General features: G+C 30.8%; 2 protein-coding genes across 2 annotated transcripts in view; both read left to right on the forward strand.

Moving 5' to 3' along the window:
• LOC130903643 (myosin-VIIa) overlaps positions 1-7,882 on the forward strand; it is a 53,718-nt gene extending 45,836 nt beyond the window's left edge. The window contains exons 18-23 of the mRNA XM_057815871.1: positions 447-1,215; positions 1,346-1,631; positions 1,711-1,931; positions 2,003-2,295; positions 2,836-3,075; positions 3,697-7,882. Of these exons, the coding sequence (XP_057671854.1) occupies positions 447-1,215; positions 1,346-1,631; positions 1,711-1,931; positions 2,003-2,295; positions 2,836-3,075; positions 3,697-4,050 (2,163 nt within the window). The 3' untranslated portion in view covers positions 4,051-7,882. The remainder of the gene's footprint in view (positions 1-446; positions 1,216-1,345; positions 1,632-1,710; positions 1,932-2,002; positions 2,296-2,835; positions 3,076-3,696) is intronic.
• A 4,148-nt stretch (positions 7,883-12,030) lies between these two features.
• LOC130895066 (uncharacterized) lies at positions 12,031-20,901 on the forward strand. The gene is made up of 2 exons (XM_057802186.1): positions 12,031-12,211; positions 20,804-20,901. The coding sequence occupies exons 1-2, from the start codon at positions 12,109-12,111 to the stop codon at positions 20,899-20,901; spliced, it is 201 nt and encodes a 66-aa protein (XP_057658169.1). The 5' UTR covers positions 12,031-12,108.
• Positions 20,902-25,905: the final 5,004 nt, after the last annotated feature.

The following is a 25,905-nucleotide window of genomic DNA, read 5'->3' on the forward strand; positions in this document are numbered from 1 at the left end:
AGTCCCATATTACAACTAGTAGAAGATTACGAAATCATTAGAAATTTCAGTCAAGCGACATTTTTAATAATATGTAATAAGGGAAACAGTTCTCACCCCAGTTCATCCAGTTTCACTTGCTGTTCCTATTTATTCAAACTTCATATTTTCCAAATTAGTTTATAATTGTCCTAATTTAAGAAAGGTAGTTCCATAATTACGAAGAGATTTGTGTTTGGTTGCTGGTCCTTGCTTGGTTAACTAATGACTCGCAGATATATTTCAATTGTTACGATTTGGTTCAATGGTGCCTGAAGTGAAAGTATTCATGCTATGAAGACGTTGGTATTTGTTTATTTTTTTAAAAACTTAAAATGACTCAATTTTTATGTGAAAAATACTGATTTTTGTATGATGTATAATAATAATAGTTATTTTAATGATTCTTCAAAATGATTAATTTTTAGGTACCAATAATTGCTCAAGCACACCGACAATATGGTGCAAATCGTACCGAACTGACTGCCAAAGCTCTCTATCTTTCTTGCGTCATGCAATACCCTTTGTATGGTACCACAATGTTTTCAGTTACCTATCGTGGTTATTGGTCGTATGGAAATGCTTTAACTTTAGGTGTTAACAGTGAAGGTATAATGCTTATCAAAAATGATGATAAGTTTGTTCTTAACGAGTTCCATTATCAAGACGTTGAAAGCATTCTTCTGGATCCCAGCGATAGTTTTATAACGATAACATTACAGAGACATCTAAACGATAATAATAACAAATGTTACGTTTTTGAAACGACCCAAAAGAATGAAATAGGTTCTTTAATAGCTAGTTATTGTCCTTCACTAGCCGGATGGTTAACTGAGAGTGAAGCTCCTACAAAGAAAGTTAAAGCCATAACCAACGAGGATCGTGTTCGGTTGTATCATAACTTAGTTAATTGCAGACGAGCTTTAGTCGATAACGATATTCTGAGAAAACCTGTTGACACTTCTGGAAACTTTTTAAGAAACACTCTACGTAGATTAAGCAAACATAAATTGGATAAATTGAGACAAGAACATGGTGGAGATACTGGAGAAACTTATAAAGGATTCCATTATGCGTTTTGGGCATTTAGTAGACAACCTTTGCAACAAAGTATTAGCCGAATACCTGAGCCTGATGAGCAGATTATGCTCCAAGTGTTCCAAATTATTCTGACTTATGCTGGGTTGGGACAAAATGGTATGTACCATTTCTTTTAGTTGTTGATTAGTTATTGTCTATGAGTTTCCTCCTATCTAGAGGAAGAAGTTTTCAATAACCTAATTATTGATATATAAAATAGTCCTAAATGAATTTTCACGTCTTATAGGTGAGGTTATAAGACGAGTGGAAGATGAACATGTAACTCTCTTACAAACTATCATGGAACGATGCATGAGAAAAGAATCTTTACTCTGCGAACTCTATTTGCAACTTATAAAACAAACTACTGATCATCCAGATCCAAATTCAAGAGTTAACTTGAGACATTGGGCTTTGTTGTCTTTAGCTTGCTCTGTAGTTTTACCTCCTAACAAGGCTATACGTAGATATCTGATTGCTCATTTGAAACGATGTAGCTCTGATTTTGTCACAGAAGAAGGAAAATACGCAAGGTAGGAAAACTTTTATGAGTATATTCTACTTAGCTGAGTAAGTGGGAAACATTATCTGAACTAGATATTAATTTTTAAGATTTGCGGAGAAATGTTTATCAAAAACTCAGGGAACTCGAAGACGACAGTGGCCACCATCTAGAGAGGAAATTCTTTGTACGATCAATAGACGACCAGTATACGCCAGATTCCATTTCATGGATGGCCAGTATCATTCAGTAGAATTCCATCCATCTGCTACTGCAAAAGATGTACTTGAAGTGGTCAGAGATAAAATTGGACTTAGCAACGAGGCAAAAGGTAATGACACTATATCAAATATTCAATTTCTAATAATTTGACATTTTATACTTTTTTTTTTATTTTTCCAGGATATGCAATATATGAAGTCCTGGGTAATTCAGAACGGAGTTTAGCAGCAGAAGAAAAAGTAGCGGACGTTATGGCCAAATGGGAAAGATACAGGGCAGCAACTACAGCAAATGCAATAAATAATACTGGTACTACGAAAAGAGCGAGACAACATCACTTTTTCCTATTTAAAAAACATCTTTTCATGGACAATTTTATCAATTTGAACGATCCTGTAGAAAAAGAGTTGCTTTATCACCAAGTTCTGCATGATTTAAGAACTGATAGATTCCCTATAACAGATAAAGAAGCAGTAAGTTGGTGAAATTTATTACTTTGCCTCTTTTTGTGAAATAATTATAAGATAGATTCGATTCTGACAAGATTTCTGAACTCTTTCTTTTTGTTTAATTAGAAATAGCTTCAACAGACTTCTTAATCTAATTTCAATTAGAACATTTCTTAGAGAAATTTTAAATACAAGTAAATAACATATTTGAACTTTAGAACCATCATTTACTTTGTCCCTTATTTTCAACTTCTGGATAAATATTTTTTAAACTTTTGGCTGCAATATATACTCAATTACTTTTACTGATCTCAGATCATAAATGTGGAAAAGAAATTAGAATTTAGCCATTTAATTCAGATGCTTTTTTCACTCTTAGTTAAATGTATGATGATATATCATTTCAAATAATTTTTGAAAACAAGTCATCAAACTTAGATCAGTGAACAAGATGAAAAAATTATAAATTTTCACTTTGACATAGACAATGTGATCATATTTTCTACGTATGACTGTATTTGAACTTGGAATGTGAGATTTTTTTTAAGACACAATTTTTTATAGATGATGTTGACAGCACTCCAAGCTCAGCTGGAACTGGGGGATCTTGAAGAAATTATTCATGATTACAGACCTATAGCTGCCCATTGTTTACCAGCACGTATGGTCCCTATTTTACCATGTGAAGGAGTTCAAATGCATCACCAATCGTTAAGAGGAATGACACCTTCAGAAGCAAAACAGGCATTTTTGAATCTCATACAGAGTTGGCCTTTGCATAAAGCTACAATTTTTGACGTTATGGTAAGGCATATATTATTATAAATAGTCACCTGCAATTTATTTAAATATCTTTTTGTATGTACAGTTTTGAAACATTAGATTATGTTTGTCTCAGATAATATAGCAGAATCTTTTGAACTGTTAATCTACCAAAATTAGTTACCATTGAAATGAAAAAAATGAAAAAGTAAATTATTGAAAAAAAGCACTAGATCTTGATAGTCAATTAGAAGCTCTGGACTTGATATGGAGGGTGTATTTAAAAAAATGATCAATGTTTATTGTACCAGAGAAATAAAAAAGAAAAACAAAAATACACATTAATTGTAATCTTTGTCTATAAGAAAATTACTCTTTACTCTAAAACAGAGAGAGTACTGAATTAGCTACAATATATACTTATACTTTTCAAACAGTTGTTTTAGAAATAGATAGTATTGAATATACACCGAACAAATTATTTTCTGAAACATTATTTAAACTTGGGCTTGGATCATTCTATTTAAATGAAAATTTCCACATTATGAAAACTTTTCGTTTAAGTATACAATTACTTTGATTGTTTTCTGCTCTCCATTGTATCTCCAATAGAAACTAGTTTTAAAATAATTTGAATGGTTTAGATTTATCTTATTGTTACAGCAATCCTTCACGTCCAATTGGCCCCGAGTCCTCTGGTTAGCAGTCGACCAAAAAGGTCTTCATCTTCTAGAACACCGTTCCCGTAATGCTCTTTGCACTTACGATTACAACAGCATACTAAGTTACTCACCTGCTCTTAATTGTTTGATGATCATTACCGGTAGCGATCATAAGCAAAGTAAAGTGATTCTTACGACTGCGCAAGCGTTCCAGATAGCCACGTTAATCAAAGAGTATACAGAAGAATTACACGGATATGCTATGGATCTCAGAAGGGCTGAACAGCAACCAAAAAGTCGACCGATCAGTGGATTACACCACAATGCTCCGATGGTTCCACCTCAGCCCAGCTAGAAGAGGGTTACTTTCGCAGATCAAGTTGGTAAATCAAATTACTGATCTTATTCAGTAAGGTTTATCAAATAGATTGGTAGATTTGATTTTACGGCTCTCTACAACATTTTATGAGGATTTATTAGTTTTAAGTATGTTCACAATTAATTTCATAAGGCTTCTCTTTATTATCGGTCCCATTACTTCGGATATAGTTAGAAAATTGCTTATTTGCAGCTTCATACATATCTCTAATTGTACAAAATAAATTTATTTACATATAAAGACCTGGAATGTTGAATAAATACTCTAAGCATTAATATAAAGAAACTGGCTTTTTTTATAAATTTTTCAATGAACATCGTTTAAATAATGATAAAAACCTTCATTCTTTGACATATAGATGTAGCTCGAACTGTATGCATTATCCTAAATAATTTTAATGTTGTTGCTCAGTGTAATATATTTTCTTCCTAATAGAAGGAACATTATTATATTTCATATGATAAATAAATTCTAAGTTGGATTTTCTACTGAAATTGATTTTTTTTACTAATTATCAAATAAAAATTTTTATGATAATCATATATAACAGTCGATACAAAAAATAATTATGTAATACAGAGTGAAGGACACTAATATAATATCCTCTCTTTTTCTCTTAGCTTCTTTACAAATTATTCCCGTTATTCTACAAAGGAAATGTAACTGACATCATTTTCAATTCTTTGAATCTATGTTTTTTATAAAACTATTTTTCTTACTTATACTTCCCATTTGCTATGTTTTGGGAACTCATAATAAACGATTTGTAAATCAAACTGTGTCATATCCAAAGAGCTCTAAAACATTCTACCAATTTTAATACATTCATTTTTATCCAATCTCATGTATAAAAACGAATGTATTGATCTGCGAAAAACGTTCTTGACAAGAGTGTTTAAATATACCAAATATTTTAATAGTATTATTATCAATATTTGCTGAAATAACTTTGTATTTTGATTCATTTTTACTTCCGAATATGCGCCTTTTCGAAGTTCTTAATTGTTAATCCGAAGGTAAAAGTGAAACTTTTTCTGTTAACAACAACTCCATAATATTTGAATCGCCAGTTGGTGAAATATATTGTTTTTGTATAAAGACTGAATAGCTGAAATATACATCAGATACGCTAAGTAACGTTATAATATATTTAAAATGAAGTCAATCGTTTCCATAAATGAGTTGTGAGCCCTAAACATTCCAACACATTATAAACCAAATATTCTATACCTTTACCATTTAAGATTATATCAAAATAAAATGGTAACCAAAAAGAATGGAATACAATCACTCAATTTCTATCTACAATGGTACCAGCTATAGTTTCGTTATTGCTTGTTATATGACACATACAGTAACGGTCCAGAATGATGTCTTGTAGAACACGAGGTTATCGAAAATAATCTTCCATTATGATAGGATGGAAGATTGGTGATTTTTAAAATCAAAGTTCGTTTATCAGACTTTATCAAATTTAAGCAGAATTCTCAGTATCTACTGTTTGTTCTCCATTGCTGTATTTATGTTATGCACTCGGTTGAAGTCGGAGTGAAGTATTGAGAACATATTTTTTTCATGATATATTTATTGGTTCACAATTTTGTTCAAATAATAACGTGAATGTGTGTGTTGTTGATAACATATGTGTCTTTATTACATAATAACAGATAAAATAGCTAACTAATTGTAAACAAAGTCATTAAAGTTCAGTCTGTGAGGGGAAACCCATAAATTATATTTAAACGTTTAATGTGGATTCTTTAGCAAAATAGTTGTTCCATGAATTAAAAAATCGTATATTAAATTGGAGAATAGCTATAGGACCTTTCGGAAACTATGATAAAGTTAACCCGATCTGAATGTTCGCAAACTAACTCTGATTACGTTCATTGTTGTTCGGCAACTGATGAGTTAATCAGATCATAGTCATATATTATGAATTTTTCTGCCCTAGTAGACCGGTGCACACTGGGGTAAAACACCAAATTATTGGACATTGTTGTTGTATAGCTAGACTGCTGCCCTTACAAAAAAGTTAAACGTAAATCCCCATTATTTTTTAACAAGGAATCGATTTCTGTATTCAAATTTTAATTTTGATGTTCAGGGTGGTGCAGAAGACACTTTTTTTAAATTTGAACCCCATCACGACGCCGTAAATTTATTTCACTCCCTATTTTCAGCAACTATTACTTAGGTCACTTTTTTCGATAGGAGCAACCGTATAAAAGGGTTACGGGGTTTTTCGGCAAACCAAAACCTACCTTTTTCATATAATGAATTTTTCGCCTGTTCAGAACTCCTTTTTTTTATGAATATTTTCGATTCCAAGATCGTAAATGAATTGTCCATATGCCCGGTCATAATCTTTAAAAAAATGAAAATCGTTGCGATTTTTGTTGATATTGCTATTAAAGCTATCCCGATACTGAATTTTATTAAAGCTGTATAAACTTTAATTATGATAATAAAGTTGAATTCCCGTAATAAAGATGATTTATTAAATTTTAGTTCATAGAAATAGATTTTTCATGGACGATCTTTTAATAAGATATCTTGGGTGGAAATTTCTAATTAAAAAGAACCTGACGATGGATCATGATAATAGAAACTAAGAAAAACAGCTTAACCAAAAAAAATTGAAGAAATTCGAAATTTCAGATATTGGTCCTATGACCACAAATGCATATGTTCACTCCACTGTGCATGGGGTAATTGCGATTAGCTGATGGTTTATTTCCTGTGCCCATTACTTTTCGAATTTTCAAATTTATTTTCCCTTAAATGGCTTTCTACTATTAATTCTCATGAGCAGCATCAATGACATGTTATTAAGGTTTGCGGGTTTTATAATTTTGGGCATTCCGGCATTAGCTTATTGATGTTAAACTTTAGTGCAAAATCCGTATGAGGGAGTAAATCCTTGAAAACTACTCAATAACAATTATTAAACAATTAGAATCTATTATACAACTAAATAGATGTCTTGAAAGAATTAACGCACAAAAAATAAAATAATAAGATCAAAAGTTTTTGAAGATCATGTTTTAGATTTGAAAATTACATCGAAAATTGAAAGAGACGTTCAGAAACTGTAATATAAATCTCGTTCTGAGTTAAGATCCGCAATCAGCTGATAGATGATCTAATAACCTTGGGCTATAGTTTCCGGAAAGTCCTTATATTTCAGTCTATTTTTTGTTATCTAATAATTAAAATCTATTTGACAGTTGAATCAATTAATATATAAAGTTTTTGAATATTCATATTTTTTTCATACCAGCACATTTGCTTGTACAAAAAGGTATTTTGACATTGATTTGTCTTTGTTTCTTTTCACTTACAGACATGTTTGTATTAATTTTATTCACATCTTTTGACAATATGTAAGATTATTCGAAGTACAAAAACTATGAAAAAAATTATTTCATTTTAAATACCTATATTTAGGGAAACGATTGATTTTGTGCGTCCAATAATTTAACACATACCAAACTAACCTTAACTGTTTGACCATAATTATTATAGAAATGTTATAAACTAGTCAAATTGTATATACGAGTATATCTGCCGAATAAAAATGGTATATTTATTGTACAACTGTACGCACATTGTTTTATATATTTTAATAGTTCTTGCATTGCTTGAATTTTATATGTTTTGTACAATATGATTTTTTTAACATTGTGATATCCCTTCTTTTAAATTATTTTATAAGTTTCTGTTCTATTTGGTTTCATTATATTATTTATGTTATGTAATATAACTATTTATATATCTTAACTAAATAAAATGAACATAAATTTGACAGTATATTATTTTGAACCTCCTATTACTGTCTACATTACTCCCGCTTTACAATAACTTTGTCTGGTCCTTCGTACCTCACCAATGAAGATACTTTTTACAAACTTCTAGTTTTTGAACAATTAAAAAATTTCAGTTTTAATATAGCTAGACCAAGTAAACAGATTGCTGACTCACATAAATTTTCAGGATGCCTGGTTTTCTTGTTGTGTTTAAACATCTTTTTCTCAGCTGTTTTTTTATACCAGATTTAGATGATAAACTTTGAATTAGCAAGGTTTGGATGGGCAATTTTAGAAATATAAAAAGAATGTAATTGTTTTCTAAGAACAAATTCAATTGGAATTTAGTGATGGACAGAGATGAATTGATTGAAATTTTGAAAATGAAGAATCCAACAAAACTTATATAGTCAACCATATATACAGGATTAGTCACCTACATTTATTTTGATTACAGTGTACAAACGGTAAACACTCAAAATTATTTCATTTCATATAACCATATGAACATCAACTAACGGATACCATATAAAATTATTTACGGCAATACAGGATGTTCCAAAAGTAGTTGAAAAAATCAAATATACGTGTTTATAAATGAAATGTGTTATATTTGATTATATTTTCTGAATTTACGGGAATGATGTAGAAGTTTGAACTCATTTAATTTAGACATTTGAAGTTTACAACAAGATTTAGGACACTATCAATCGTGATAATTGATCCATCATACTATAATAGATGTTCAAATACTAAAAGAAACTTTGATCAAATTCCAATAATAATTATCTCAAATGCAACAGCCTGTATATTTTCAAAGTATTGAACAGCACCCTCAGTTTTCTCAATAGTGCATTAGGGCTCCCTATAAATATATTTTTCTTATTAATGTTTCAACAAGTCGCCTGGCGCCACATCTTAACAGAATTACTAAATGTAACAAACTGAACCGTTGTTTATGTCTAAGCATGTCATTTTAGTCACAATATTGTTTAGTATAGTTTAGCTGGAATACCAAAAATATGAATTTTTTTTGGTATTATTTTAATGATAATTCTTTGTCCTGATATTTTAAAAAAACAATATTCTCTTCGAGAATTAATGTTTTTAATCATAAGTGAGTGCCATGAAAATCTTCTTCATGGTATATGCACAAAATATCCTGAAGGGGACCATCCCCCAAAAATAAGATTTGGAACGGTGTAAGCAAAATTTAATGTTAAAGTTATACACGAAGCAAAAGAAGACGATGTTAGTTACCATAGAGGAAGACAATTAATTCTTGGTATTAGAATGAGTAGAGAATCTGGACACAATCATTGCCAGATATACAGATATGAGTCAATCCAGTGTTTCTAGGTTAGTTAGAAAATACAAATACCATTCGTAGCATATTCTATTGCATCAGTATTTATACGGTGATGACTTTTATCACATTAGAGACTTTTGCGTATGGGCCCTTGATTGAGTCGAAGACTAATTAATTCCCACAATAGTGAAAAGTTTTAATATTTCTATTATGGAACTTAAAATAGGCACTTTTTCTAAATTGTGGAGCGTCACAGCATAAATGTGTCTGGTAGGATTGAAAAGTATTATCATTAACAAATTAGGGACTTTATATTTTTTTAAATTTAACTTGAATGGACGAATATTTCTAAGATTCTTGAAAATGGCGTTTTGGAAACTTTAGGACTATTTTATTAAATATCCAAGCAAAGATGTGGCTGATATTATAGGACGCACAGGGACATTTTCAATTTGCTACAAGAAATGATTTGAATAGAAAATTTCCAAATAGATGGATAAGAAGGAGAGCACCATAAAGTTGGCCACAGAGATCCCCATATCTGACTTCGATTGATTTATTTTTATAGGGGCGCGTGAAGAATATTGTATATAGTACTCCATCGATCATTTCTGATGATATGAAAATTCTGAATCTTCTTTGATTCGTGTAAATCCGTTATCCTGAGAAATTGAACATTTAAAAAACAACGGCACCACCTCCGAAAAAACATATTTCGAAAATGGTATACTCCAAGGATCAATCATAAGTCCCACACTCCTTATCATCGCAATCAACGACATCCTAAAAAACTTAAAGTTACCAGTAAAAGCGCGACTATACGCAGATGACTTGGTTGTTTACTATAAAGGGCAAAATATTAAAAGCCTCTTCTCACAAAGTCAGGCTTTTATCCATAACTTAAAACTGTGGTCACAAAAAACTGATTTTACTTTTTCAACTACAAAGACTCGCTACATTCTTTTCTCAAAACCAAAAAAACATACCAAACGTACCGGTATTGAAACTTTATAATGAAGACATAAAAATGGAAACATCAATAAAAATTTCTCAGTTTACTATTTGACTACACACTAAGCTGGAGCCATCACATTAGAAATCTTCTCCTAGCTTGCAACCAATGCACTTACTAAAGACGCTAACGAACAAAGAACGATCAAAACTAGACTATGGATCAATTGTATATTCAACAGCTAACAAATCGCTTCTGAAAAAACTCGACAGCTTTCACAATTCAGCTTTACGTTTTATAACAGGTGCATTCAAAACAACACCAGTGGAAAGTCTATACTGCAAATCGGGGGAACCATCCTTAGGAGACAGAGAATATATTTGAGCCTTACGTATGCAGCTAAACTAAAATCCAATCCAACCCTCCAAAACTGCTTCTCCAAGAAATTCCCAAATCTTGTTTCAAATAAACCCATAGCCCCCAAACCTTTCTATGCTAGAATTCGATCATATCTAAGCGAATTAAATTTCTTTATTCCCGAATGCCTTTCTATCGAATTTTCTCAGACTCCACCATGGACAATAGAAAGCATCAGATTCATTACCCAGCTCACCTCATTCGACAAACACCACACTAACCATACGCTAATCGAAGGACACTTTAATATCATACTCAATGAGTACAAAAACTTTGTACAGATTTACACAGACGCATCGAAATCTCAAGACAGTACGGGTATATCAATCATTACACAAACCTCCAAATATTTGCTAAAAGCTCCTCCGGTGCCATCCACTTTCACTGTTGAATTATATGCAATATATCGAGCTACACACATCGCCGTTTCATCAAACGAACCTAATCATCTCATACTCACAGACTCTCTTAGCTCAATCCAAAGTCTTCAAAAAATTCACACCACAAATCCTTTAGCAATCTAAATCAAGCAACAACTGCAATATATACAAGACAACAACAAAAATAGGGCATTTTGTTGGATTCCTTCACACACTGGAATAAAAGGAAACGAAGAGGCAGACCTGGCCGCCAAGGAAGCTGTAAATAGTGATAGTGCGAAGTGCTTGAACTTTTTAATTACTGCCGATATTAAATCAATCCTTAAGCGTAAAGTGCTCAATTAATGGGAGAACAAATGGTGAATGTCCACACATAAACTTCGTGTAGTGAGAGACTCAGTAAAACCAGGTCAATACTACCGAAAAATCGCAGAGATGAAGTTATTCTAACACGTCTCCGTTTAGGCCATACGCAACTGACCCATAACTACTTATTTGATGCGAAACCTGAACCAAAATGTAGCAACCACAATTGCAAATTGACTCTAAAACACATAATCGCAGAATGTCCATCTCTTAACGTAAGAAAGATCATCATCAAATCTACCACTCGGAACAATACGTGAAATTATAGGACCTAAATACAATATTACTTATTTTGAAAATTACCTTAAACAGATCTCGATCATAAAATTAATTTAACAAATATTTATAAATAAAACACTTAATTTTTACTGTATCGCTAATAACCAGTATACGGTTGATGCGAATTTTGTAATAAAAAAAATATGTTGCATAACTCGTTATCAATATCGTTAAAAGTTAAAATATTTGCCAAAATCTGTTTTCTTCGATAAGGTAGGTATATTTTTCGAATATTCTCAGAATTTACCTCCGGGTGAAGATATCAGTAAATTCCTTATCAGAAGGAGCCAAGATTACGACGTTCGATTTAGTAGCTAATTACACGGTAACAAACACGTTATAGATTTCATAACCAGCCCTCAGGGAATCCCATAATGTTGTTTAAAATTAGAAAAGAGTTCGAAAATTCACAAGTTAATTCTGTGAATCCCTCAATCGAAATATTTTAGTTAATATATAAAGTCAGAGTTAATACGTTATATTTTGTGTCCATTAGGTTTTAAAGAGTCAACTTATAATAAAATGGACAAAAAAGCATTAGATAATAAAGCTAATCAGAAGAATTACAATAATGATGCATATTGGAAAACTCGTGGGCACTCAGCGAAACCTAATAATTGGAACCGTAAGTTAATTTTGCTATCATGTTTTAAGGAAATATATTTGGTGAAATGTTTTTTTCATTTCAATATATCTGCAGTATATGAAATCGAGAATTTTTAATTCTTGATTAAATTCTGAATAAATAATATGCCAAGCTTAGCTTGCCTTAAATAGGCAACATTTATTATTCACAGTTACGCAAAGATAATGATATTTCATTAATATTATATATTGTTAGTCAGAAATATTGGTTGTGGTCAACTGTAAATGTTTATTCCAAAATATTGTTTGAATAAAACAAAGCCGTTTCAAATATTTAAATGTGTATGAATCTTCTGGATTGCAATTCACACAAAAATTAATTATTTATCAAATACCGGGAGTGGTTAGTTTACAATTTTCATTGATTTTATTCGAAACTTATACATTCACAAAGTACCGACGGAATTATAAATATTTGAAAAACATGGAATGAAGGATACTTTTACTAATAAGGGACACAATGAACTAGATGAAGGTTTAAAGGTAAATTTATTTCAAATTGTATAAGCTTTATATAAATTCGGCTGCGAATCATTTTTTAAAAAATATCCATTCAGATGTTCTACATATATTATTCCATTCTAGTTATTTAAAGCCTTTCCTAGTCAAATTTTGTAATTTATATTTAGAATACGCAATATTTTTTCACCAATTTCTCGTTTATTGTGAAGCAATATTTTTTTGATATTCTTTAAACTAAATCTTTCGTTTAAATCCGACGGAAAGCTTAATCGCGTAATATTGAAATTTTGACATCTGCTGATCTCTTCTTTTGGTTTCAAGTTGTATTACTTTTTGGCACTGTTTTGAAAAGGAATGAATATAAATGGCGACAACGCCATGTGCCCTCGCATTTAAAAGTACTTAATACAGATTCACATTTCCCGGAATAACTTTCTCAATAATTCCAAATTATGTTCTTTTGGTAATTTCAAGTTACCTTCTAGTGTTATTGTGGTACCTCTCCACCATTTTCGACCCTAGGACTAGTGTTCATAAATATTTAGGAATAATAACAGTGATGGAGAAAGACGATTAGAAGACAAAATATATATATATATTATCAAATAGAGCATACCATGCAAATAAGAATATCTTGAAAGTGAAGAAGTAAATAGGGACAACAAAATAAATATACGATAATTGAATAAAGAGAAGAAAAGCAGTGAAGAATAGCGAAAAGAGAGATAATATGAAGATTACGATTGATTAAAATGAATAATTGAACCTATGGAATAAAAGATAAACTCAAAGTTAAACTTAAAAACAAAGAACTAATAAGCTAGGGTATTTTTGAGAGAAGGAGAAGACGCAGTAGCTTTGTATGCTACAGTAGCATCCTGGAGGTAGTTGAAGGCCCAGATCAAAGTGTTTCAGAAAAAAGAGGACATGAAAAGAGTAGTAATCAAGCAACGGAAAGAGAAGACCATGGAAAGAATTGCACGGAGAATAATTAGGGATAGAGTAGAATAAGGGGATAACGGGGATTGATACACTCCACAAAAAGGATCTAGAAAGCATTACGTGGCTGAACCCACAAGGTAAACCTCACATATGTTTTCATAAAAGTTAATGCTTGTTTGAACCAAATACCAAACACCGCACTTCTCAAGAAACTTTATATTTCTGTACAATATAACTGGGAGTGTAGTGCTGCAAGAAGCATCAATTAATTCCAACATAGTGTTATTTCGGTTTATTATAAAAATGTGGATATCTTAAAATTATTCAAATTATAACAGATGAAAATTCGAGACAATTTCCGAGTGGTCGCAGATCATAATATTATTGACTAATAACAAGGGTATCCACATAAATGGAACGATTTTTCAGCTTACACAAAACACTTGGCACCCACTTTTTTATCCTGGTAGTAAAATTTACGCAGGAATATGCGGTATATTCAGTATATTGTTGGATGAATCCAATAAATAATTCCTAGTCTAGAGTCATTTTTAGATTTATGAACATTTCTTTGGGAGTATATATAAGGCTGTTCAATAATCTATTTCCTTCAAGAAGAATGACACTATTAGGTACGTCGTTTTAGTTTTCTCAAAGTGGTATTTCATCTTTATGAAGTTTCATGTAGATAGGTTATCTCATTCGTATCTTCTCAGTTGCTCAAACAAGGCACAGTACAGTACAGTAGCACCAAAACAAATTTACGAATTTTCGTTATAAGTGTATAAAGGACTCTTTATCTTCATTTGGAACAGCAGAAAGATGTACGGTTACATTTAAAAGTGGTCATGAATGTCGTTGAAGAAAATCCACGTGAAGGAAGTTGAAAGAGTACAACGGCAAAAATATAGCATTCATTTTTATGTAAGATCATCGGTTAACAACAAATGAAAAATTAATTTGAATCTAAAACCACAGAAATTTTAACGAGATGTTTTAATTAATTCATTAATTTGATACCACCGTTTTGTTGAAATTTCTAAGAAATTTGTAAACCATTGTAAGTTACTGAAGGAACCGGATTGTTTTTTAACAATTGAGAATTGAAATGCACAGGCGTCTAAAAGTTGATTTTCTCTAACCGGTGTAGGAAAACATATTGTGAGAAATTCTTCTATTCAAATAAGGCAAACGTGCATTAATCTCCATATTTGTCGCAAGAAATATAAAGCTGCATGAAGAACATAAAATATATGGAAATAAAGGATAAATATAAAGATTCGAAATGCACATGATAAATGAAATCGATAAAGGTTGCGAGTTTTCATATAGCCTAGGAAAAATATGTTATAAAATTTTTCAAATTTCCATTTCAGAATTTGAATGCTTACAAATAAGCGAATACTTATATATAGAATACCGTCTAGGAAAATATGTTTTACCATAACCAATACTTTTTTTTTCTTGCGTGTTTCATTAAAAACGTTTTTGCTCATTCAAGAGAAAAAAGATTTTTAAACGCCTGTTTTATTTAAAAGATGTGTATCAGCCGAACTTTGTAATTTATAATTTTCCCAAGGGAAACCGTATTCCCTGGAATGTTTTCATATTAAATTCTGTGATTTTATTTAACTTTGCGAATAATGCTGCCGATATTTATACTTTTGATATTCTGACTTCCTTGCAACCAAATACAATCGCCGATTTATTTGCACAAATAAATCAAATAAGAAAAAAACTGAACGTAATTTCCAATTCATTTAGTTTTTTTAGGGTGGCGAGTATTGAAATTCATGTATCTATCTTCTTCTGATAATAGGGAGCTTAAATTGAATTTTTTTAATGTCTTAAAATGATGATGCGAAAATCTCAACAATTTTAGACGTTGCAAAAAAAAAGTATTAATGAGAACTGAAACAAAACATTAAATTCATTTCTTTTCAATTATTACATAAAGTGACATTAACATAATTTATACATTTTTCAGTTATCTGAACTATTTTCTGTATTTCCGGTGTCATATTGATAAATCCGTTGATAAAAAATAATTTTTTGATTTTTATTGTATATGTTAACGTAGCTTTGGTAAAATATTTCAAGTTTTTGCATCTCTTCATTCACAATCATATTATTGAGAACGAATTTGTAGACAAAAACTTAACCAAAACTGAACATACACCCTAATATGTCTCCAGCAAACTTTTATTCCTAATTTTTAGTCAAATAATCACTCTGATGTACTCATTTTTAGTTAATTACGATTAGCGATATACCTCCAGCGTAATACAATTGATTTAGATCAAAACTAGATATTTGTACCTTATTAACTGACTTATTTGATGTTAATGAAAACAAAATGTCAGCGTACAATTTTATGCTGGCCTTTGTATTTGCCATTGCAACATACATATGTAACTCACGCGTGTATTCGTTTCCTTTTTAGTTTCCTTGCTAGAAAAAAATAATTACTACAAAGTAAAACAAAATCTTTTCCTTCTACATTCTCTATTCACTCTGTTTATTCTACTTTTTTACTTACTTTGAATTTAAATGAACAGGAATGCAAATTAGCCAGTATATTAGATCTTAAACTAGGTTTTTTTGAAAAGATAAATATCCACAATGCGTAGTACTTATTTTTTTTTATTATATATTCACATTGTTTACTAGAATTGAATTAATATGACCTTGCAATAATTGTTACTGTTAATAATTTCCCATTTCTTATTTCTGAACTCAAATCAGAACTTCTGAAAGAATCTTCTGAACTGAACTATCTTTTGGTAGGAAAGAATTTTCTTCTGAGAACTATTTAATTAATATAGCAGTGTGAAATTATATTTCCAATTTTCACCTAATATTTTTCGTATATATCCCGATAAATTGCCAACATATTTCGAGTGTAGCTTTGGTAAAAAGTTTTCATGGCTATAGAAAACTTTTACTAAAACAATTTTCGAGCAAACGAGGGTGACAAAGCAAAGGAAATCACTTGAGACGTCGTCGTTGTACAGGAAAAATGTTTTGTAACATTTTGTTCACTATTTAGGAAATTATTGTGTTCGTCTTTTGAAACAAATAGGCTCATCTGCTTATCTGAGTGCGAATGTAAGGAAACGCTTTTTTGGGAGTGGCTGTTTGCCTCATGTTTAGTGTCTAAAATAACATTGATATTGAAATTATTTTGCTGAACGGATCAAATATACTTAAAATTGTGAGGCAGCTGTTTCAATACGATGTACGAAAAACAAAAATTTACCAGGAGTTTCAAGATAATTTTTTATAAAAAATTTACGCAGGAGTCGTTGATTGTGGTATCGTACCTATTTAAAATTTATTTATACTACTTTTGAATTATTTCAAAAAAACTGTAGACTCAACAAAAGATTGAATATATAATATATATATATATATATATATATATATATATATATATATATATATATATATATATATATATATATATATATATAGAAGTTTCTATGCTTTGATATACGTTTTGAAATGAAAATTACCACGCAATTAGTTTATTTTCCTGTATACTGATTTTAAAAGAGTTTTTATGTATTGGTTCCCATCTCTCATCCATTTCTTTAGGCTGTTAATCTCTGTCACAATGAACATGCAATAGTATTAATTAACAAATCTGATTGTTTGCAGTTGTTTGTATAAACTAGTGAATATTGAAATAAAAATATTCATACTTTGTTATTTAGTTCAATCTATTATCAATTTTGTGTTATTCAAACGTGAATTCAATACAATAAATATAATATGTTTACCAGAAATATCAAAAACGTGCGAAGAACCGTTCCACGTAGCTTCACGAATGAATTTAATACCACCTTATAATATTTGATCCAAATACCTACTTTTGTTCTAAAACTTCCGCTTTAGAAGATTCTTTTGTATGTTTTCTTAAGAGCTTTACGTTTACTTGCAACTACATAAATACATACGGCTGTAAATAATTTTCTATTTCCAATCATCACTTGTACTTGAAGGGATTATTAAAATGATTTTTTTGATGTACTTGGTACAGCTGTTTTCTTTTGCTACTTTGAAAGCGATCGATATACTATTAGTGTGCGAAATGCAATTTCACTTAATTACATTGAGATTAATAATTTGTTAATTTTTGACACGCTTATTATACAGTGATTACATGAATTCGTGCCATGATCTTGATCAGTTTGGTATGTATGTAACGAAATATTTGAATTTCTTTTTGGAAAACCTTAAACGTCCGATTTATTCAAAATCAAATTTTTGCATTGATACTGATCAAGAAGATTTTTTTATATCTAATTTCTGGTAAAGCTTTGTGACAACTACCAAGGGACGTGCTCATATATGAGCGTAGCTTGATTACATAATCGAAGAAAAACGCGGTATTGCAGAAAGGGGGCTTAAAAATCACTTATCTTATCAAAGGAAAGCAGTACATGCAGTGGATAAGTTATCGACTTTCAATACAAATAAATAATAATTTACATGACTAAAAAACACTCTGCAATAGCAAACCAAAATAAAAAATAAAAATAATGTTTCTGACACCACAACTAAGGATAGAGTAATTAATAAAAGATATTTTAGTGTAAAAAGTGGCGGTCTATATAAGTTATTCTACTTATACAAGTAGGTAACTTCTATTTTCAGTTAGGTTTGCTATTCAAGCGTGTGTTTTTAAATTTTTTTGTACTAATATGTTATTCTATTAAAGTGGGAGATAATTTTGACTCCTTTTACTGTGAAAATCCAACATAGACACTTCACATTTTTTATATTTCATAAGATACATTGAACAACTGCAGCACGAAATAAAATATGAATATTTAATTCTATAATATACAAATTTAAGTTAGTTATAAAATATTACAGAACTAACCAATTTATTCGTTTAATCACGCCCTACAATAAACAGCTGTAAACTTGATAATCAGCTTCCCTTGTCGAATAATTTTATATTTCCTTTAGCCAATCAAAACAAACCCGTTTAAAAACCAAAACTGTATGGGTGTGGTTGTTTCACATGAATGACTGATCTTCTAATAACAATGTCTGTTAGACTTGTGTACACTTGATAAAAACTTCAAAAATAAATGAATATTTCCTTTGGAATGGTCACGAATAAGTTTATTGAGAAAAAAATCGTTGGAATGATTATTGACTTGCCCATTTGAGCAAAGTTTGAAAAATCAAAAAGTTATTAACTCCCATATTAAAGAACTAACGCATGCGATCTGTTATGTTTAGATGTGATATTTAGAAAACGCTCTTATATCTTGAAGACTCTATTGCAAATTAAATATTTTTAGGAAAATTTGATAAATTTTTCTCTAAAGTTTATAGATTTGCAGAAGCGAAGATTATAATATAAAAAAGCTTAGTAAACAAGGATTCCGCGGTCAGAATTATGAACAAAAGAACTTGTTGCACGGGTTGGAACGCGTGGGAATTTTAAAAATTCGCGACGTTTCGGCTCCCACTTTGGTTATTCGTTCATGGGTAAGAAGTGATCCGATTTCACGATCTCAATCGGCCTACTCCACGCAACGAATCACCTCTTTTTCCTGGTTGATTCCAAGGCCTCAATCTGCCTACTCCTTGGAATTTCACCGAGGAAATGAAAAGCTGAAACATGAAAATTTACTTACAATAATTGAATGAGAATTGTGATGTCTTGAATCTTTTGTGAAAATTTATAAATGAATATATACGTATTCATATTACATATCACATTAATTAAACTAGAATTGCCGTGAAACATATTTTTTCCTAAAATTTTAAAATCATTACGTTCAAAAAACAACCTTCAAATTGTCAATAAGACATAATATGAAATTTAGGTGTTTAGGTGTTTACGATTGATGTTGAGTTTTGATAGGTTATGTCGTTATGAATGTCGTAAGTTCTTATGAAATTTTCAGCAATATATGTTGTTTCTATAAACAGGTGTTTTTTGTAGTTATTTTCGGTTGTTAAAACTTTGACAGATTCATTATCCATTGAATGACCTCCATAGAAAACGTGTTCGGCCAACGAGTATCTATCTGGATATAATTTACTGTCACTTTTTTAGAGGTTATCCGATTGTTGAGTGACCTCTTAGACTGACCAATAAATCATGTATTAGTTTTCTGTTTTTCATTCATAGTGAATCGATATTTTATGAAGAAAACTTCTAATCCACATTACTAACAATGAGATAACAATTTATATATCTAAACAATGCTCACATAATCTATCATATTGTTAAGGTATATTTTTACGGTTTTCTGGTTTGCCTTCATGTTGTTTGACTATTCACTTCCTCTATTTTCCTTGAAAAATCAGAATGAATTATTCGGTTAGAAAAAAATTACTCGTTGACAGAAGCTGTGTTAAATGTATTTCGGCTCTTATGTCTACACCGTTTTACCCTTGATGGATGAAGTAAAAAATATATATTTTCTTCCTCTCGCTTCATTCCATTTGACTTGGAAGAATGTTGTTTAAACCATAAACCGGCAGATATGGGGGATGATATACACAACTTCTGATTTTTCGGTTTTATCTGTAAAATGTAGGTTTCGATTTTGTGTCTTACAATTTTTTATCTAAATTTAGACAACCCACTTTTTATTTCGGATTCTATAATATTATTGTCCAAGCAGATATAAATTGAATGTTGCGTTGGGTGCACGGGGCTGGCATCAGATTTTGCTACTTTCATATTGTCTTCAATTGAAATTTTTTTGATTTTTATAGTAGGTACATGAAATACGGTTTCCATTGTTGGAGTATAGTAGAATCAAAGTTAGCCAAATCAAATTACATAAATTTAATGAAAACAGTACCTCCTAGGTACAATTTTTAACACAGCTTTACAGCATGGTTCACAAGTAGATAAATTTAAATATAATTTAGTTAATAACTGGCATAATTAAATAAGCTAATTCAATTGTCAAAGATACCATAGTTCGTATCATTTTCCAGTGGTTTTCGTTATTGTTAAATGAAATTGTTTTTTCAATTGATAGATATTTATTTCGAAAACCAGCCTATAACTGAAAGGTACAGAAAATTGATTATAATTTAGAAAGGAACAATAATCTAATAGCAACATATCAAATACTGTGATTAGATGTAATTTAGCTGAAAAATTAGTTTAGAATATTTTTTTTAGAACCATCCAAGTCAACGATGTCCAAACAAGATCAGGATTATCGGTCAAAACAACTGAATCCAAATAATAAAGCTTATTATGATTCTCGAAAAAATTGACAAAACCGTAAGTTTGGGTCATTAATTATTATAAGGTGCAGTGGAAGAATTTCAATCTGAACGATATTCGGATTTCTTTGAACTTTTCAATTGAATTCAGTTCTCTAGTTCTGAATTTCCGAAAAAATAAAAGTAATTTCAGTGCTGTTTAATATAAGCTGTTCCATCTATATAAGTATTTCCAAGAAGTTTAGAGTTAGAGTACAGTTATCAAAATCAAAATAATTAAACTCTGAATAAAAACGAAATAATATAAATAATTGATTAAGACTAAATTATGTTTTGTGCGATTTATTAAATATTTATATAATATGGGCTTTTTTTTATCTTATTGTATAAAAAAATAAAATCAATATACGAAGTTTGCTACTTAAGTTTTAAGATATGCTAATACTGATATGAATATGTCAAATCTGACATGGCCATCATATAGCTTGACGTTTTTTATGGTGAACGTGTTGTCATACGATTGCTATTTGACTTGTTCACAGGTACATTAATTATTAATTTTGGTACAAAAATGGTATCAAATCGCAAAAATTACGAGGTCAACGTTTTTCTATACCTGAAGAAGCGATTGATGGTTCAAATCATATGTTATGGAGGTTCCTCAATCGGAATTGAAAAAATTCTTCGACAGTTGGTTCAAAAGAATAAAAATTGCATTATTTAATGGAGAATATTTTGAAAAGAAATAAAGCTATATCCAAATATGAATATTTGTTTTTATTTGTCTCTCAAAACTCAAGTAGCAACCCTCGTATTTCTTACTTGATGTAATAAATTGATTGTAGAACTTTATGCTATTCATTTCTTAATAAAAAACTAAAAACAAGTTTACTGTAATTTTAAATACTTTACGTACATTTTAGAAGTAATTTTTTTTGGTAGTACGGATTATTATGCGTCTTGTAGAATAAGATTAACGCGCACAGCCACTCAGAGTAATTGTATAGTGGTATCCTAGTCTGCTGTATGCTGGATATGGTACGAGTCCAATACCATCAAGTACTTCGATCTTATTTCGATTAACTTAGTAGTATAAGATTTAGCATTGTCTTGTTGTGAGAGACCCCGCTTGCGGTTAATGAAACCTGCATATTTCTCTGATAACACTTCATACATTCACGTGAACTGTCCACTATATACCTCATCATTGAGAGCGCAACTATTTGGTATGATTTCGAAGTACACTAAACTCTCCAATTCCACCAGACAACACAAGACTTTCCTCTCGCATCGACCTCTCTTTACGATTGGCTCTGGTAATTATCCTTTGTCTAAGTACTGACTATTCATTTCGTTAGATAAATTCGAATTATCGAATATAACATTCGTCTAATAAAACTGTAATCTTTCGGTAGGGCAATGAGTTGTTAACGGTTTAATGCGTGTAATGATTTTAAATGGCGATGTATGATATTTTTATAAGATCAAGTGAAGTTCGATAATCGGTGGATGCTGGTACTAGGTTGGTTTCCTACTGCTTCCCTTGTAATCTCAATATCCCACGAAGATGGACAACATGAGCGCGAATGTTCTTTAATTCTCCACTATAAACACTAGGAGCGCCATCGTTTTGGACCCAACGCCACCCTCAAGCTTCATCTATAACTTTCTGCTTTTTCTAAAAATACCGTGACACTTTTGAACTTTTCATAATTTATAGTTTTAAATATGTTTTTAGATAAAATAGTATGCGATTTACCTATAATTACAGCGGGGCCATTTTTGTCCCGTGAAGATCTTAAGGAGTAATTCTGGTTAATTGCGCGGGTTTGATGAGCGTCACGACTGAAGGTCAAGATGAATTGCCAAGTCAGGGAAAAGAATTCGAGGACGAGGAGTTCGAGGTTGTCGCGGTCGGTAATCTGTTTTGACAAACATTAGTTTTGAAACGTTAATAAGCTCAATACTTGTTTCTCACGATGGTAATGTGTCTGGACTGTTAGTACACCTGGAAGGTATGGAATCCAAAATGTTTTTAGGTATCGCGTTGGACCAACTCCACATGCTAAGCGCAACGTAAATAAAAAGTGTAGAAGTGATTGGCAATTTCAAGTTTCAAAATAAAAAATGATGCAGCATCTTTTAGAGAGTACTATGGAAGAGGCGGGACGCGAATTACAAGATAAAGATTGGTATATGATAAGGGAAGAATTGGAGGAGTTTGCTGTACTCTACACACGTAGTGCAATTGGTGCACATTTGGATTGGAAATGGGACAATCCTATAATAAAGGCAACAATGTTCGTTTCCGTAAGATAATGAAGTATTTGTATAAATTTATAGCAAATGCACAAGCCTGTTACATACCCATATATAAGGATTGACGAATAGCTTTTTCCATATAAATGCCGTTGCCGATTTACCCAGTTCATGAGCTCAAAGCTAGATAAATATAGTCAAAAGCTTTGAGTGGCTGTTTATAAAGATGCAAATTCTATAATAAATGCCTTTCCTTACCTTGCAAAAAAATGATCACAAGTCTAATGACGAGCGCTTAGGTAATTGGGTGGTGACCATTTTTTTGCTTCACTTTTAATAGAAGGATATTTGAAGCCTAAAAACACTAGTATCGTAGGCACTGTAAACAGAGTTCGAAGGGAAGTATCCATTTCTATAAAAACCGCTAAATAAGAATTATACAAGACGTCTTTTCTAAAAACTGGTTAACACAACTTTGACTATTTATCAGACTAAACCAAATAAAAATGCTCTAATGGTCAGCACTATGCATTAAGAGCTTTTCTACAACAGCAAAAAGTATGGAGTAGATGTTGTAGATGCAATGAGCAGGAAATATACAGTATAGGAAGCTCATAGACGGTGGTTGGCCAGTCCATACAAATCTATTAGATTTGAATAAAATTATCAACAATAACAAAATTGATCGAAGACTTTTTATATCAACTGGAGAAAGAATTGGGATCACAGTACATGAATAATAACCTCTCTATTTTACCAATGTGGGTTACTCAAATTTTTTCTAGATGGCTTTAATTGACTGAAAGTATGAGGAATCTTTTAATATTTTGGTGTATTTTTAAAATAATCTCAATCTGACGTAGCAAAAAAATGCATTAATATAAGAACTTGGTTAATCGCTTGCAGTATTGGCTATATTCTATCCACGCATGCCTCAGTTTACATTTTAAGAAATAGATTATGTTAAAAATATATCAAAACCTAAAACTAATTATTATTCGTCTGAACTTTAGAGTTTGCTTTTAAATTGTAAGTTAATTTTTTTTCGCACTACCTAATGGATTATCAACTTCTAAGTTCCTCTGCAACTCGATCTTCATCGATCAACGATATATATATATATTTTTCCAAGAGGTTGCCGACAAGTGTACGAGTAATGAGAACGTCGATGCTAATATATCCCTAGGCACTTGTAAAGTCTGAAGTAACTAAAACTCAACCTAACCACTTAGTTATCAAGGAGGAAGCATCTATAGAAAATAGAAAGTTCATTTTGAATAAGTGTGAGTATAATTCGCATATTTGGATTTCCAATAGCTACTTAGAGCTTAGTCAATTTTATCAGAAATTAAAATCTCTATTTCGGGAAACGACTAACTTCCGAGAGAGTTATAGTTTTTGCGTGAACACAAATACAGGAATATAACACAACAATATTTCATTCTCAATTCACGCAGCTAGCATAATACAGTCGGGATTCTCGCTTAATTACGAGAAATGAATAATTGCCGAGAGAAAAAAGAGCAAAACCGACGTAATTTTAATATTCTCGTGAAGGAAATATAAAAGTCGTCAACTGGAATGGAAAATCCGGAATCGTACCTTCTCCCTAATCCAGAAGACGGAATGATTGATTGGTTTATGCTTTTCCTAGCTTCAGGACCGGATCTTAGAGAATTTATTATTTTTAAATCTGTTTCAAGATGTAGGTGTGAAATGTGTTAATCTAAATCTAGATCTAAATTAACAAATAAACAATAGTAGTTCAATGTTTTTTTATTTTCTAATTTATCTAAACTGTTTTTCAACGAAGGGATAAATTAATATACACACTTTTACTTACTTAATTTATTTAATAATGATTATTATCCACTACTCATATTCATTACTATTCATACTATTCATTACTTTTATAACTACTGTTCTGATTTATTTAAATTCACCGGTTACTTTTCTATTTCTTTCCGTTCCGTTAATTATGACTTTTAATTATAAACCATTATAAACTGCTGAACAAGCTTGAATGTATATCAGAAAGAAATTTCTAGAATTCCAAGTAGATAAACGGATAAATAAAAAGGCCTGCCTAGTCTTATAAAAATTCAATTTAAACAAATCGTCGCTCTGATAAAAACAAACATCAAACGAATTCCACTTTTGCCAAATTTTAGACTTCCAATATAACCGACGGCTTCACGGTCCATATCGTGGACGAGTTTGTAACACTATGGATAAGAAGAAAAATAATATAAATATGTCAACCTATGTTCCTAAATATCGTATCATGTTGTATTATAATTTTGTCTTCGATTATCATGATATATACCAATGCTGTCCACAATGTTGTATTATTGACGAGTAATGTCCGTTTTTATTCATCAAAGGGTTGCGTGATCAATCAAATATAAATGAAACTGGTTTTATCTATCACCTCATTTTTAAATTCATACATATTTGAGGACATTATCAAGCATTTTCATTTCATAATATTATGATACGATAGAAAAATGAGAATAAAAAAGAACACTAAAAAAAAAACTGAATTTCAGTTCCACTATATAAAACGAGCACGCAAACTTTTACTTGCTAACTGTGATATAACGTGTTTGACATATTATAATATCAAATTGGTAATAGGATGGAAAGAAACAAAGCTATGGAGCACATCAGTTTTTCAATCCTTCATACTTAATCAAGTTTTGACGCTCTAAAGAATTTTTGATTCTTTGATAATTTACTAGTAACACTAGAGCCTCGCTATTAGAAACAAATCAATTAAACAACAATCCTGTTATG

This window comes from Diorhabda carinulata, chromosome 1, assembly GCF_026250575.1.
Source record: "Diorhabda carinulata isolate Delta chromosome 1, icDioCari1.1, whole genome shotgun sequence".
NCBI classification, from domain to species: Eukaryota; Metazoa; Arthropoda; class Insecta; order Coleoptera; family Chrysomelidae; genus Diorhabda; species Diorhabda carinulata.

Bases quoted from the DNA above. Each gene is read 5' to 3' on its own strand.
- LOC130895066 (XM_057802186.1), top strand. From the start codon at position 12,109: ATGGACAAAAAAGCATTAGATAATAAAGCTAATCAGAAGAATTACAAT. The intron at 12,212-20,803 runs GTAAGTTAATTT...TATTTTTTTTAG, and splicing joins GAAACCTAATAATTGGAACC to AACCATCCAAGTCAACGATG.